This window comes from Rousettus aegyptiacus, unplaced genomic scaffold (genome assembly GCF_014176215.1).
Source record: "Rousettus aegyptiacus isolate mRouAeg1 unplaced genomic scaffold, mRouAeg1.p scaffold_m13_p_4, whole genome shotgun sequence".
NCBI lineage: Eukaryota > Metazoa > Chordata > Mammalia > Chiroptera > Pteropodidae > Rousettus > Rousettus aegyptiacus.
Window position 1 is genome coordinate 127519296 of NW_023416307.1, and position 13702 is coordinate 127532997.

The following is a 13702-nucleotide window of genomic DNA, read 5'->3' on the forward strand; positions in this document are numbered from 1 at the left end:
TCAGAGGGAAATATGGCAGTAAAAATTTGAATGTTTTATAAATGTTCATTATAAAATGAGTTGTTTCCTTATTTTTGAGTCTTGAGAGTTCTTTTTACATTCTTCTGAGTTCTCTATGTGATTTACAAGTATTTTATCCTAGTCTTTGACTTGTCTTTTTATTCTTTTTGTAGTGTCTTTTGCAGGAAAATAAAGGAATCTGTGCTATAAATATGTATAATTGAAGAATGTTATCTCACAGCATTGTTCATAGTAGCAAAAAATTAGAGACAGGCTGGGTTTTCACTAATATGTTTTAAATACATTTATGACACATAGGTATTAAGGAATAATAAAGCAAATGCAGTGGAATGTCCACAATGCTTTTCTGAGTGAAAAATACAAATTGCATATAAATATGTAAAATATTCCATTTTTGTGTTTTTTTATATGACCTTGTTTAGAGGATTCAGATAATGAGTCTTCTGACTTTGTTCTTTTCAAACTATTTTGGTTATTGTAGTTCCTTTTCATTTCCATATTTATTTGAGAATCATCTTAGTAATTTCTGCCAAAGATCTTGGTTAGATTTAAAAGAAGAGATTGAATTTGCATTCACCCTTTGCCCCCCAAATTCTATTACACCATTTCTGTAGTCAGCCCTCTTTTCTCCCAACCTCTAACAACCTGTGATCTGTTCCTCATCTCACTAATTTTCTAGAATATCTCATAAATGGAATTACACAGTATGTATGTAATCTATACACTCGAGATCCATTAATATTGTGGCATGTACCAGTTTTCCATTCCTTTTCATTAATTGTTGAATAGTATTCCACTATATGGGTGTACCATAACATTTATTCAGTAATTCACTTAAAGATATTTTTGGGTGATAAAGTTGTTGATGATTATGAATAAAAGTATATGTTTTCGTGTGAACATAAGCTTTCTTTTCACTTGGATAACTTACTAGGAGTGTCATTGATTGATCATATGATTAATGTGAGTTTAAGTTTTTAAGGAACTGCCAAACATTTAAAAAAAAAAAAAGATTATTGCTATTGCGCATTCTCTTCAGCCATGTATGGGATTTTTAGTTGTCCTGACTCCTCCCCAGCACTTGAAATGGTCTTTTTAATTTTAGTCATTTAATTTGTATGTAGTAGTATCTTATTGTGTTTTTAATTTCTATTTCCTTAATGGTAAAGAGTAGCATCCATTGGAACATTTGTTACCCAGTTATCATCTTTGGTGAAGTAGCTGTTCAAATTTTTCACCCATTTAAAAAAAATGAGTTTTTAAAATTTTTTTATTTTTGAGTTTTGAGAGGTCTTTATATATTGTTCTGAGTTCTCTATGTGATTTGCAAGTATTTTATCCCAGTCTCTGACTTTTCATTCTTTTTGTAATGTCTTTTGCAGAAAAAAAAAAAAATGATGCAGTTCAATTAAACTTTTTGTCTTTTTTTTTTTTTTAAATAGATGATGCTTTTGGTATGTATAAGAACTCTTTGCTTAACCCAAGATGACATAGATTTTCTCACACTTGTTATTTTCCATTTTCATGATTATAGCCATCCTACTGATTGGGATACATGGCAAATGATATTACTTATTTTTTAATTTGTGTTTCTGTAATGACTAATGATGTCATTACACATCTTTTTATGTGCTTGTCGTTCAGTTATTTATCTTCCTTGGAGAAGTGTCTACTGAAGTCCTTTGAGCTTTATTTATTTATTTATTTATTTATTTATTTATTTATTTGGGGTCATTGTGGAGCTCTAAATATATATATTCTGGATATTAGATTCTTCCCAGACATATGATATTTTCTTCCAATCCTTATTGTCTTTTATTTCTGTCGATACTGTCCTTTGATATACAGGTGTTTTTTTGGTTATTTTTTGTTTGTTTGTTTTTGGTGAAGTCCAAAGTATCTATGCTTTTGGTGTCATATCCAGAAAATCATTGCCAAACCCATTATTTTGTCCTATTTTTTCCTAAGAAATTTGTAGTTGTAGCTCTTACATTTAGGTGTTTTATCCATTTTGAGTTAATTTTTGTATATGGTGAAAGGTCAGGGTCCATCTTCATTGTTGTGGATGTGAATATTCATTTTTCCCAGCACCATATGTTGAAAATACTGCCCTTTCACCAGTGCATGGTTTGGGCACACCCTTGTCAAAATTCATTTGACCATTTATATGAGAGCTTATTTTTAGACTTTCTATTTCATTGGTCTATATGTTTGTCTTTATGCCAGTACCACATGCTTCTGATTACTCACTCTTGCATTATGGTAAATTTAGAATCAGGAAGTGTAAGAATTCAACTTAGGTCTCTTTTTGCAATATTGTTTTGACTTTTAAGGGTTCCTTTCTTGAGATTCCATAAGAATTTTAGATGGAATTTTTTATTTTTACGAAGAAATAATTAGGATTTGATAGTGATTGTGTTGAATCTGTAGATTGTTTTGGATAGCACTGACATCTTAATAATAAGTCTTCCAATCTAATGAACATAGGTTGTCTTTCCATGTTATTGATTGATGTCTTTTATTTCTTTCAGCAATGTTTTGTAGTTTTCATTATATAAGTTTTTTGCCTTGATTGGGCTGACTTTTAATATTTTATTTTTTCTGATGCTATTGTAAATAGAATTTTCCTTTTATTTCCTTTTTGGTTTGTTCATTATTAATGTACAAACAAAACAGATTTTTGTGTGTTGATTTCGTATCTTGTAACATTGATGAATTTGTTAGTTTTAATAAACACAATTGATTTTTATATGTTATCTTGCACCCTGCAACATTTCTTTGCTAGTATTTTGTTGTCGATTATTTGAAATTTTCTGTATATAAGGTATGTCATCTGTGAATAGAAATAGTTTTACTTTTCCTATTTGGATGTGATTTATGTCTCTTTCTTAACAAAGTGCTCTGGGTAGAACATAGCAATACAGTGTTGAAAGCCATGGTGATAATGGACATTATTATCTTTTTCCTAATTTTAGGGGGAAAGATTTATTTTAGTCTTTCATCACTGAGTATAAAGTTAACCTATGCACTTTTCATAAATGCCCTTTAGCATATTAAGAAAGTGCCCTTCTATTTATAGTTTTTTTTTTTTTTAATGTTTTTGTCATGAAAGAGTATTTTGGCTCTTTGGTGTCCTTTAAGATTTTGTCAAATGCTTTTTGTCATAATTTGAGATGATCATGTGATTCTTTATTCCCTTTTTTCTATTAATGTATTACATTTATTTTCTAATCTTGAACCACTCTTGCATTTCTGAGGTAAATCTGACTTGCCCACAGTATGTTATATTTTTTGTGTAATGAGATTCTTTTTGCTAGTATTTTTTGGAGAATTTTTGTATATATAATTATATGGCAGATTGGTCTGTAGTTTGCTTGTGGTGTCCTTCTCTGGCTTTCACACAAAAGAATCACTGACCTCAGACTTAGGACATCTTTTCTTCCTTGTATATTTTTTGAAACAATTTGAGAAGGCTTGGTGTTATTTACATGTCCATAGAATTCACCAGGGAAGCCATTTGGTTCCAGACTTTATTCTTGGGAGATTTTGGATAACTGATTCAGTCTTTTTTTTTTATGTGTTGTGTGTGTATTCAGATTTTCTGTTTTTCCTGGAGCCAGCTATGGCAATTTGTGCATGTCCCAAAATTTGTCTATTTAATGTAGGTTGTGCAATTTATTGGCACACTATTGTCCTTCCTATTTTCTTACAGTCTTTTTATCTCTGTAAGGTTGATAGTAATATTCTTGCCTACATTTATGATTGAAGTTTTTTGCATCTTCTCTTTTTTTTACTTAGTCTATCTAAAAACTTTTCAAATTTGTTGATTTTTTTTCTAAGAACCAATTTCTGTTTCAATTCTCTCTTGTTTTTTAAATCTCTACTTTGATCATTTCCGTTCTAATTTCTGTGATTTCTTTTTGCCACTTTTAGGATTAGTTTGCTCTTCTTTTTCTCATTCCTTATGGTGTAGAGTTATGTTATTGAATTAAGATCTTTCTATTTTTAAAAAGCTGTAGATGTTTATAGCTATTATTTTCCTCTGAACACTGCTTTGCTACATCTTATATATTTTAGTATATATGTAGTGATTTTGTTTTCATTTCTCTCAAAATACTAATTTCTCTTATGATTTCTTCTCTGACTCATTAATAATTTGAGTGTTATCTAATTTCCACATATTTGTGAATTTTCCAGTTTTTCTCCTGTTATTGATTTCTCTGCTGAAAGAAGATGCTTTCTGTAATTTCAGCCTTTTAAAATTTATTGAGACTTATTTGTGGCCTAATCAGCTGTCTTGGGGAATGTTGTATGTGCACTTGAGAAGAATGGGTATCCTGTTGTGAGTGTTCTGAATGTATCTGTCAGGTATAGGTGGTTTATGGTTTTGTTAGACTCCTATTTTCCCTTATTGTTCTTGCTATATCTTTTGTGTTTTACCGAAAGTGGTGTATTCAAGTCGCCAACTATTATCGTAGCACTGTCTGTTTCTCTTTTCATTCTGTCAGTGTTTGTTTCATATATTTTGGGAATCTGCTGTTTGGTATATATAACCTAATGATTCTTAAAAGTTCCTGATGAATTGACCATTTTAAACCAATATATTATATTCTGCTTTGTGGCTCATATAAGTTTTGACTTAAAATTTATTTTTTTCTGATACTAGCATTAGTATAGCTTTCTTTAGGTTATTATTTGTATAGACTATCTTTTTGCATGTTCTTATTTTCAACCTATGTATATTTAAGTCTAAAGTGAATCTCTTGTAGACAGCATGTAATTGGATCAATTTTTAAAAATCCATCGTGCCAGTCTGTTTCTTAACTGATGAGCTTAATACATTTAAGGTGATTACTGATATGGAAGGACTTTTCCCATTTAACTATTTGTCTTCTATATATTTGATATCTTCTTCGTTGCTCAATTTCTCCAATACTGTCTCCTTTTGTGTTTGAGCTTTTTTAGTGTATCATTTTCCACTAGAGCAGTAGAGCAGTTTGTCAGTATTCTCGGGGAGTTGGATCCAAGACCTCTTGTGGATTCCCAACTGTGGTTTGGAAGTACAGTTTTTGATCTACATTTGGTTGAATGCAAGCAATCAACACCTGCACATATGAAGGGCCGACTAGATTAGATTTTAAAATTATTTTCTTAGTAATTATCCTGGTGATCATAATTAATATCCTAAATTTATACCAATCTTACTCGAATTGATAGTAACAGTTAATTTATGAAATTCTCCTTTCTTCAACCCTCCCCCTTATGTTATAGTTAAAAATTACATCTTTATATGTTGTGTGTCTATTAACTTAAGTATATAATTATTGTTCTATGTATTTGCCTTTTAAATTGGATAGGAAGCAAGAATACAATACCACAAACATATGGGAAACCAAAAATACAATAAAATGGACTTCTAATTACTTTACCACTGTTCTTCATTTTTCATATAGCTTCAAATTACTGTCTGTTGTCCTTTCATTTCTAGGTTAAAGGACTGTCTTTAGCATTTTACTATTGGGTAGGGTATGTCTAGCAGTAGTCTTCCTCAATTTTTGTTTTGTTTTTTTCCTAGGACTGTCTTAATTTTTCTGTTATTTTTGAGTGACAGTTTGCTGGATATAGAATTCTTGCTTGACAGTTTTCTTTCGAAATTTTAGATATGTTATCCTACAGCCTTCTGGCTACATGTTTTTGTGGGAATTTGACCATTAGTCTTACTGAGGATTACTTGAATGTGACAGTCATTGTTTTGTTGTTCTTTCAAGATTCTCTCATTTTCTGTGACTCTTATAGTTGGATTACAGTTTGTGTCTGCATGAATTTCTTAGAGTTTATCCTCCTTGTAGTTTGATGACTTTGATTGTGTAGATGTCTATATTTTATAAAAATTGGGACATTTTCTGCTATTGTAGGTATTCTTTCTACTTTTTATCTTCTTTGGGAAGTCTCTCTATCTTCCTCTAAAAGCCTAAATCCTATGCCTGGGCGTACTCAGAGATAATTTCTGTCAACTTCTTCTTTCTTCCCTGTTAATGGGCCATACTTTCCTGTTTCTTTGTATGCCTTGTGATTTTTTTTTTCATTGTTTTTGTTAAAAACAAAAGACATTTTGAATATTATAATGTAACTTTGAACGAACACTGATTCTTCCGTACTCCCCAGGGTTTACTGTTATTACCTCTTGAGGATTGTAGTCATCTGTTGAGTGACTTTTCCTAACTTTTTTCAAAGATTGTAATTCTTATCATGTGTGGTAACTGACATTTTCTTATCCCCTTAGTTCGCAGCAATCTTACAAAGTTCCTGAGCCAATGGAGTCAAAAGGAAAAAAATGTTATCTTTTGGTGTTTGCATATTATTGGTTAGCTGAGGTATTTATTCGAAGGTTAGGCGGCTTGTAGCTCTGCCTTAGTCTTTACTGTGTGATTATGCAGAACCCAAAGATCAGCTAGAGGTGCAAGCCTATATTCCTCTCAGTACTTCTCTAAGTCTGTATCCAGTTGTAGGGTTACGTGTAGCACTCTGGATTTTCTGGGTTTTGTGCTAGCTTTTTAAAGTCCCTAGTTCTCACAGTAGCTTCCTGCTGAGCCTCCTTATTTCAAGGTTTTTCATATTGTCTGTTGTTTGTTCCATCTACTATCTCATGCCCCAGACAACTACTTGTAGTGTATGTCTTTAAATACTTTTGAAAGATGACACCTGGGAAGTCCTTCAAAACACACAGCCACAATTTTTGAGAACAGAGTCTATGTTTATCTCTTTGGCACCAGCAAGTTGTACCTGGAACTTGGTCTGCTGTCCTATGGGCACTATTGAGCTAGGGGAGGGGAGATGGTAGACAGATTCCAGATGTCTATAAAAAGTTGATTTTGTCTTTAATTTTTGGGGCAACCTAAGAGTTACTTCACTGAGGGGTTTATTCTTGGAGGTTCTTCTCAATTTTCCATGACATATCACCCCTTTCATTTTTGAAAGATTCTTATCATTGGAAATATAATTCAAGGTTCATTTTTTTCCCTCAGCACTTTAAGAATGCTGTTCTGTCTTTTAACATGGTTTCAAACAAAATGTTTGATTTAATTTTTATTTTTGTTTTTCTGTATGTGAAGAATTTTATTTCTCGAGATTCCTTTTGAATTTTTTTTTTAACTGGTTTTTAGCACTATTTATGTCTTAGAATATTCTGCCTGGGAATCCTCTAATCTTCCACCTGTGTTTTAATATCTTAAAATGTTTTTGGAAAATTCTGTTATCTCGTTAAATATTTTTTCTGCTCTGTACTTTTTCTCTCTGGAATTCCAATTGTACATGTTATTCTATTTGCTATTTTATCATGGCCTGTCTTGGATGCTCTGTTTTTGTCCCACTTCTCCCTGCTACTTTTTTTTTTTTTAGAATAGACTGTTTTTTGAAGAAGTTTCAAGTTCACAGCAGAATTAAGCAGAAGGTAGAGAGATTCTCTTTACCCTCTCTTACCACATACGTACAGCCTCCTCTACTGTCAGCATCTCGCACCATAGTGGTACATCTGTTAAAAAGCAGTGAACTTATATTGCCATGTCATAATCACCCAAAGTCCATAGTTTTCATTAGGGTTTACTCTTGATGTTGTGCATTTCATGGCTTTTAACAAATATATGACATATGTCTATACCTACCATTGTATTATGCAGAATTCGGTTTCACTGCCCCTCAAATCCTCTGTGCCCACTTATCCATCCCTTCTGCTCCCTGCATGCTATCAGCCACTAATTCTTTTGCCGTTTTCGTAGTTTTGCCTTTCTCAGAATGCTGTCTAGTTGGAATCATGCTGTGTGTAGCAGTTTCAGATTTGCTTCTTTTTCTTAGTAGTAATATGCATTTGAGCTTCCTCCATGTGTTTTCATGGCTTGCTACCTTACTTCTTTTTAGTGCCAAATAACATTGCATTGTCTGTGTGTACCATGGTTTATTTATCTATTTGTTAATTTATCCATTTACCACCTGAAGGAAACTTTGGTTGCTTCCATGATTTAGCAGTTTTGAATAAAGCTGCTTAAATACCTTTGTGCATGTTTTTGTGTGGACATAAGTTTTCAGTTCATTTGGGTAAATATCAAGGAGTGTGATTGATTGTGGTCTATATAGTTAGGCATATTAGTTTTATTTTAAAATAGTTTTTCAAAAGACTAAAATAGACATTTTCCCCCAAGAAGACATACAAATAATAACCAATGGATACATAAAAATGTGTCAACATCACTAATTATCAGGGAAATGCAAATCAAAACCACATTGAGATATCACCTCACACCTGTTAGGATATCCATTATCAAAAAAATGAGATAAGTCCTTGTGAGGATGTGGAGAAAAGAAAACCCTTGTTTTGTATATTGTTGGTAGTAGTATAAACTGGTGCAGTCTCTATGGAAATCAGTATTGAAATTCCTCAAATAATTAAAAATAAAACTACCATATGATTGAGGCATTCCATTTCTGGTAATCTTTCAAAGGAAACAAAATTATTATCCAAAGGGATATGTGTGTGCCTCTGTTCATAGCGTCATTATTCACAAATAACCAAGGTATGGAAATAACCTAAGTGTCTGTCAACAGATGAGTGAATAAAGAAAACCTGGTGTGTGTGCATAGTGTGTATGTACATACGCACATAACACACAGACATGCTAAATATCATTGTGTGTTAATAAAAATAATTGTCATTTTTAATGGATGAACCTGGTGGGCATTGTGCTAAGTGAAATAAGCCAGACAGAGAAAGACAGACATCACATGGTATCACTTCTATGTAGAATCTTTAAAAAAAAAGTTAAACTTATGGAAACAGTAAAAAAGTGATTTTACTGGGGACTGGAAAGTGTGGGATATAAGGAGACATTGGTGCAGACATACAAACTTTCAGTTGTAGATGAATAAGGTCTGAGGATATAATGTATAATGTGGTAACTATAGTTGGTAAACTACTTTGTTACTGAAATTTTCTGGGAGTAGAACTTCAAATATTTTCACCAAAAATAGGTAAATAACGTGGCAATGGTTGTGTTAACTCTGGGGGAAGAAGCCCTTCACATCCTACATGTTTTTTAGATAACTACATTGTACATCTTAAATATCTTAACAGTTTTATCAACTATAGCTCAATAAAGCTGGAAATTTTTTTTTTTTTTTATTAACAGGATTGCCTTTGAGGTTATTTTTAAAGTTTTGAGTTGTACAGCACTGGATTCTTTTGCTCCGTTGTGGAAAGACCTTTCCAGCAATGATTACTTCAGAGTTACCAGTGTTACAGTAAGTATTGTAGTTTTCTTATTTTTTTAATATTATAACATTTTCCTATATCCAAATAGTCTATTTAATGAGACACCTCAGATATGTTCTCTGATAGACAATATGTTTGAATTCAAGGGACTATTAAAATGTGTAATTACCATATTTTTATGGCCCTTGGTATTGTAATGTTAATATAGTCTGTGACATTGAACAAAAAAGATGTTACTATTTTATATCAGGGGTTAGCAGACTATAACTCATGTACCATATCTGGCATGCTGCCTGTTTTTGTAAATAAAGTGTTATTGGAACAGAACCACATTTATTCCTTTATAGATTGTGATTGCTCTTGTGCTATAAGTTGTGATAGAAAATGAATTGCCTGCAAAGTGTATATATTTTGTTTGTCCATTTACAGAAAAAAGTTTGTAGACCCCTAACCTGTATCATTGTGTTTCTCTAACATTCCTCCTCCTCCTTTTTTCCCCCTGAGATTGAGGTTGACAAGCAATTCTGATTGCCAGAGGTAACATGAAGGACATACCAGTTGGCATTTCTGGTGGCATCTCATTAGATGTCTTGGAGTTGTAGGACAGATGTAGAATGGGATTTTTGTTTTTGGATTTTCTGGGAAGTATGATCAGTGAAATGGCAGATACTTTTCCTTTTATAGGTTTCATCAAGATGCAGATTAGAAATTGGCATGCTGCGGTTCTATATGATAACAATAGTTTAGATGTAGTGTAAATGAGCATCAGTTTACACAGTTTTTTATGTTTTTATTTTCTCAGTTTATTTATATACCCCTTTTCCAAGAGACTGTAGTTGGCTTTCGATTAGTCTCTTGGCTTTCTTTATTTATATACCTCTTTTCCAAGAGACTGTAGTTGGCTTTCGATTAGTCTCTTGGTTTTCTATGTTTCCTCCAGAGCTATTAGACAAAAAAGTTGTCCAAACTATTTTACCTGCTTGAAAAACCATTAATACCTACCCTCCTTTCTCCCAAATATAGAAAGTATAGTTTAAGCTTTTAATAGTTACTTACCTCAAAACTCTCTATTTGTCTTTAACTTGAACATATATAGAATTCTGAGGTCTCCACATAGTATTTTCTTTTTTTTCTTTGTACTTTTGTTTATCTTCATCCTGTCTGCAGTGCCTCTGCTCTTACCTAAATAACTCATTCATCCTTTATGTCTTAGCCGAGGTATCCTCTGACCCCTCGAAGTTTGGGTAGGTTCCTTTTTGTGGTCCTGTAATGCTCTTTAAGTTTTTTTTTGGCGGGGGGGGGGGGAGGGTAGCAGGAAAAGGCGAGGAAAAGGAGCAGGGACTAGAAAGCATTTTCAGACAAATAGTGGATGAGAATTTCCCAAATCTCAGAACACCCAATTATCCTCAGCCCAAAAAGGCCTTCACCAAGACACATTGTGTTAAAGTTATCAAAAATCAACAACAAAGATGGAATTTTAAGGGCAGCCGGGGAGAAGACGATGGCACCTTATAGAGGAAAATCCATTAGATTATCATCAGACTTCTCAGTGCAAACCTTACAAGCTATTAAGTGAAAGGAACTTACAGCCTAGAATAATGTATCCAGCTAAGTTCTTCTTTAGATATGAAGGAGAGAGAAATAAAGACCTTTCAAGACATACAAAAATTGAGGGAATTCCACTACGAGGCCTGCACTACAGGAAATACTGAAAGGGGTCGGCTCACCTAAAACAAAATAACAACAACAAAAAAATACATAATTAGGAGTAAAGTGACTATCAGACAAATAGAAACAGAGGGGTGCAATCCTTAGTAAGAATGGGGCATTATAAGCTTACATAATAAGAAAATTGTTAAAACAAGATAGTAATGAATATTCGGTATACATAGAGTCAAAACGAGATAACAATAACTGAAAAGGGGAGGATTCAAAGATCCAAATTTGCAAAGAGAAATGGAGATAAGGCATACACAGAAGAAAATGGATGACTATATCTATAACTAATCTTTACATATTCGTAATGGTAACCACTCACAGAAGATTCATAACTGAAGTACATATCACAAAACAAGAAGAACCAGAGGGAAAACCCATGAAAGCCAACCAAAATAAATAAAACAAACACAAGGACAAGGAAGCAATGGAAACTCTGAGCTACCAGAAAGCAAAAGATAAAATGGCTATAAGAAGACCTCATATTTCAGTAACCACCCTAAATGTAAATGGACTGAACTCACCAATAATAGTCACTAAGGTCTCCTCAAAAACAGACAAATCTTTGATCCAGCGATTCTTAATGTTTTTTTCAATATTGATTGTTATAATGCAAGCACTAGAAAGGTCACTCTAGTCAGTGACCTCATTATTTCTTGGCTTACTTAGATATAATTAACAATGAGTTTGTCATCATAGTGCTGTTTACTATTAGGCACTGATAAATATTAATTACCATATATTTATATACCTCACCACATATTGTTATACCAGGTAGTATGCCAGGTTCTGAGAAGAAAGAACAAACACATAGAAGAGATTCAGTCCTTGTTGCCATGAGGATTCTATAGATAGATATTAATCAAATAGTTATAAATATATAAATCTAAACTGCCTTTAGTGCTATGAAGGTAAATTAGAGGCTTTTATGAGAGTTTTAACATATCTCTTCATTTAGACTACTTCTGGAAAGAAGAGATAGTTGAGCTATGTCTGAAGTAGAGAAAGGGTGTGAAGGGAAAAGAAGGAATCCTGAAGGAATGGCATGTGCAAAGACCCTGAGCAAGGAGGAATCATGGTATGTTTGAGGAACTGAAATAAAGTTGTTTTTTTAATTTTTATTTTTTTGAGGATTGGGGATAGAGAGTGGCATGAAATAAGCCTTGTGAATAGTGTGGGGCTGTACGATACAGGAACCTGCTGAATCATATTAAAATTTTGAGTTTTTCTTCCTAGGAGCAGTAGGAAGCCACTGTAGAGTTTTAAGCATGGGAGAAGCGTAATATGACATACTTAGAAATTTGCTCTTAGTTCCCTATACTGATTAGATTAGAAAAGGCAACAGTAGAAGCAAGGAGACCTTTTATCCAGGCCAGAGATAATGACAACTTGAACTAAAGTGATTATAGTGGAAAACGAGAGAGGAAGACAGAATTTGGAATTTTAGGGAGCAAAGAAATCATTTGTATAAGATTTGATCTGATTCTTCCATTCTCATAATTAATGTTCAGTAGTCTTCTAAATGTGAATGTTTGTGTAGAGCAGTGGTTGAAGTTTGATTTGTATACCCTTTGACACTTAGCATTTTGCTCTCTCTAGCCTAGAGAGAGATTTGTTGATGTGTAATAAGAGTTAATGTACAAGGACAATTTTTCAGCTCTGTTTATAATATTGTAAAACTAGAGGCAGTGTAAGTGCTCATTGGTAGGGAAGAAGTTAAATAAATTTTATAAATTATGTGGCCTATCATTCAGGAATCCTATGTATTTTTATGGAAAATTCCTATTAGAAAATTTTTATACTGAAATATAGTTTTGTATTTTGAGAGATATATATGTAAAAACATTTATGGAAAGGTATTGATGAAACTGTTGATGTTTTTCTGCAGATTGGGATTTAAAGTTAAGGTATGGTGAAATGAAATTCTTCCTTATATTCTTTTATCTTCTCTATTACTTGACATTAAGAAACAGAAATTTGTGTATCATATATTCTAATAAACATATATATACTAATTGGAGTGTATTAGTTATTTGCTGGTAAGAACTATCACCTTTTAAGCTAGCTACAGTTGGCAGAATTAGAAAACCAATTACATTTTTTGTCAGTGAACTCTTGTTTAAGGCTAAATTAGTTTCACTAATGGGTCACATACTGTATGTTGGAACCAACCTATTCCTGTAGTTGCCTAGAGATTTTAATGAGCATCAAAAGCACTAATGGATTCTTTTTACTCATAAGAAATACAAATTATAATATTTGCATTCTAGTATCCTGACATGTCAAAAGGGAATTTCATGTTTACCTTAATATCTAAGTGGACCGTGCCACTTACTAGGTGTGTGTGACTGTGGACAAGATTATTGTGTTTTCAGATCTTTTGTTTCTTCATCCGTAAAATCAGGACAATAATATGTTTACTTAAAGATTTTTGTGTGTGTTTATTGTAGATAGTATATATAAACTGGCACATAGTATATACTAAGCATAGTCTGTTTGAGCTGTAGTGAGGAAAACAGCAGTGTGATTTATTGTTCATTAGTAGAGACGAGTAAGATCAACTATATCAGGGATTGACAAACTACAGTAAGTGACTCAAATAGTTGCTTTTATAAATATTATTAGACAGCAGCCACGTCCATTCATTTATGTATTGTCTCTGGGTGCATTCATGCTATGGTGCCAGAGCTGAGTTGAGTAGTA

General features: G+C 32.7%; 1 protein-coding gene across 2 annotated transcripts in view; it reads left to right on the forward strand.

Moving 5' to 3' along the window:
- The window catches only part of STAG1 (stromal antigen 1), a 344141-nt gene that overhangs the window by 87368 nt on the left and 243071 nt on the right, over positions 1-13702 (forward strand). For both annotated transcript variants that reach the window (XM_036218531.1, XM_036218530.1), the window contains exon 2: positions 9201-9312. In XM_036218531.1, coding sequence (XP_036074424.1) covers positions 9284-9312 — 29 coding nt within the window. In that variant the 5' untranslated portion in view covers positions 9201-9283. The remainder of the gene's footprint in view (positions 1-9200; positions 9313-13702) is intronic.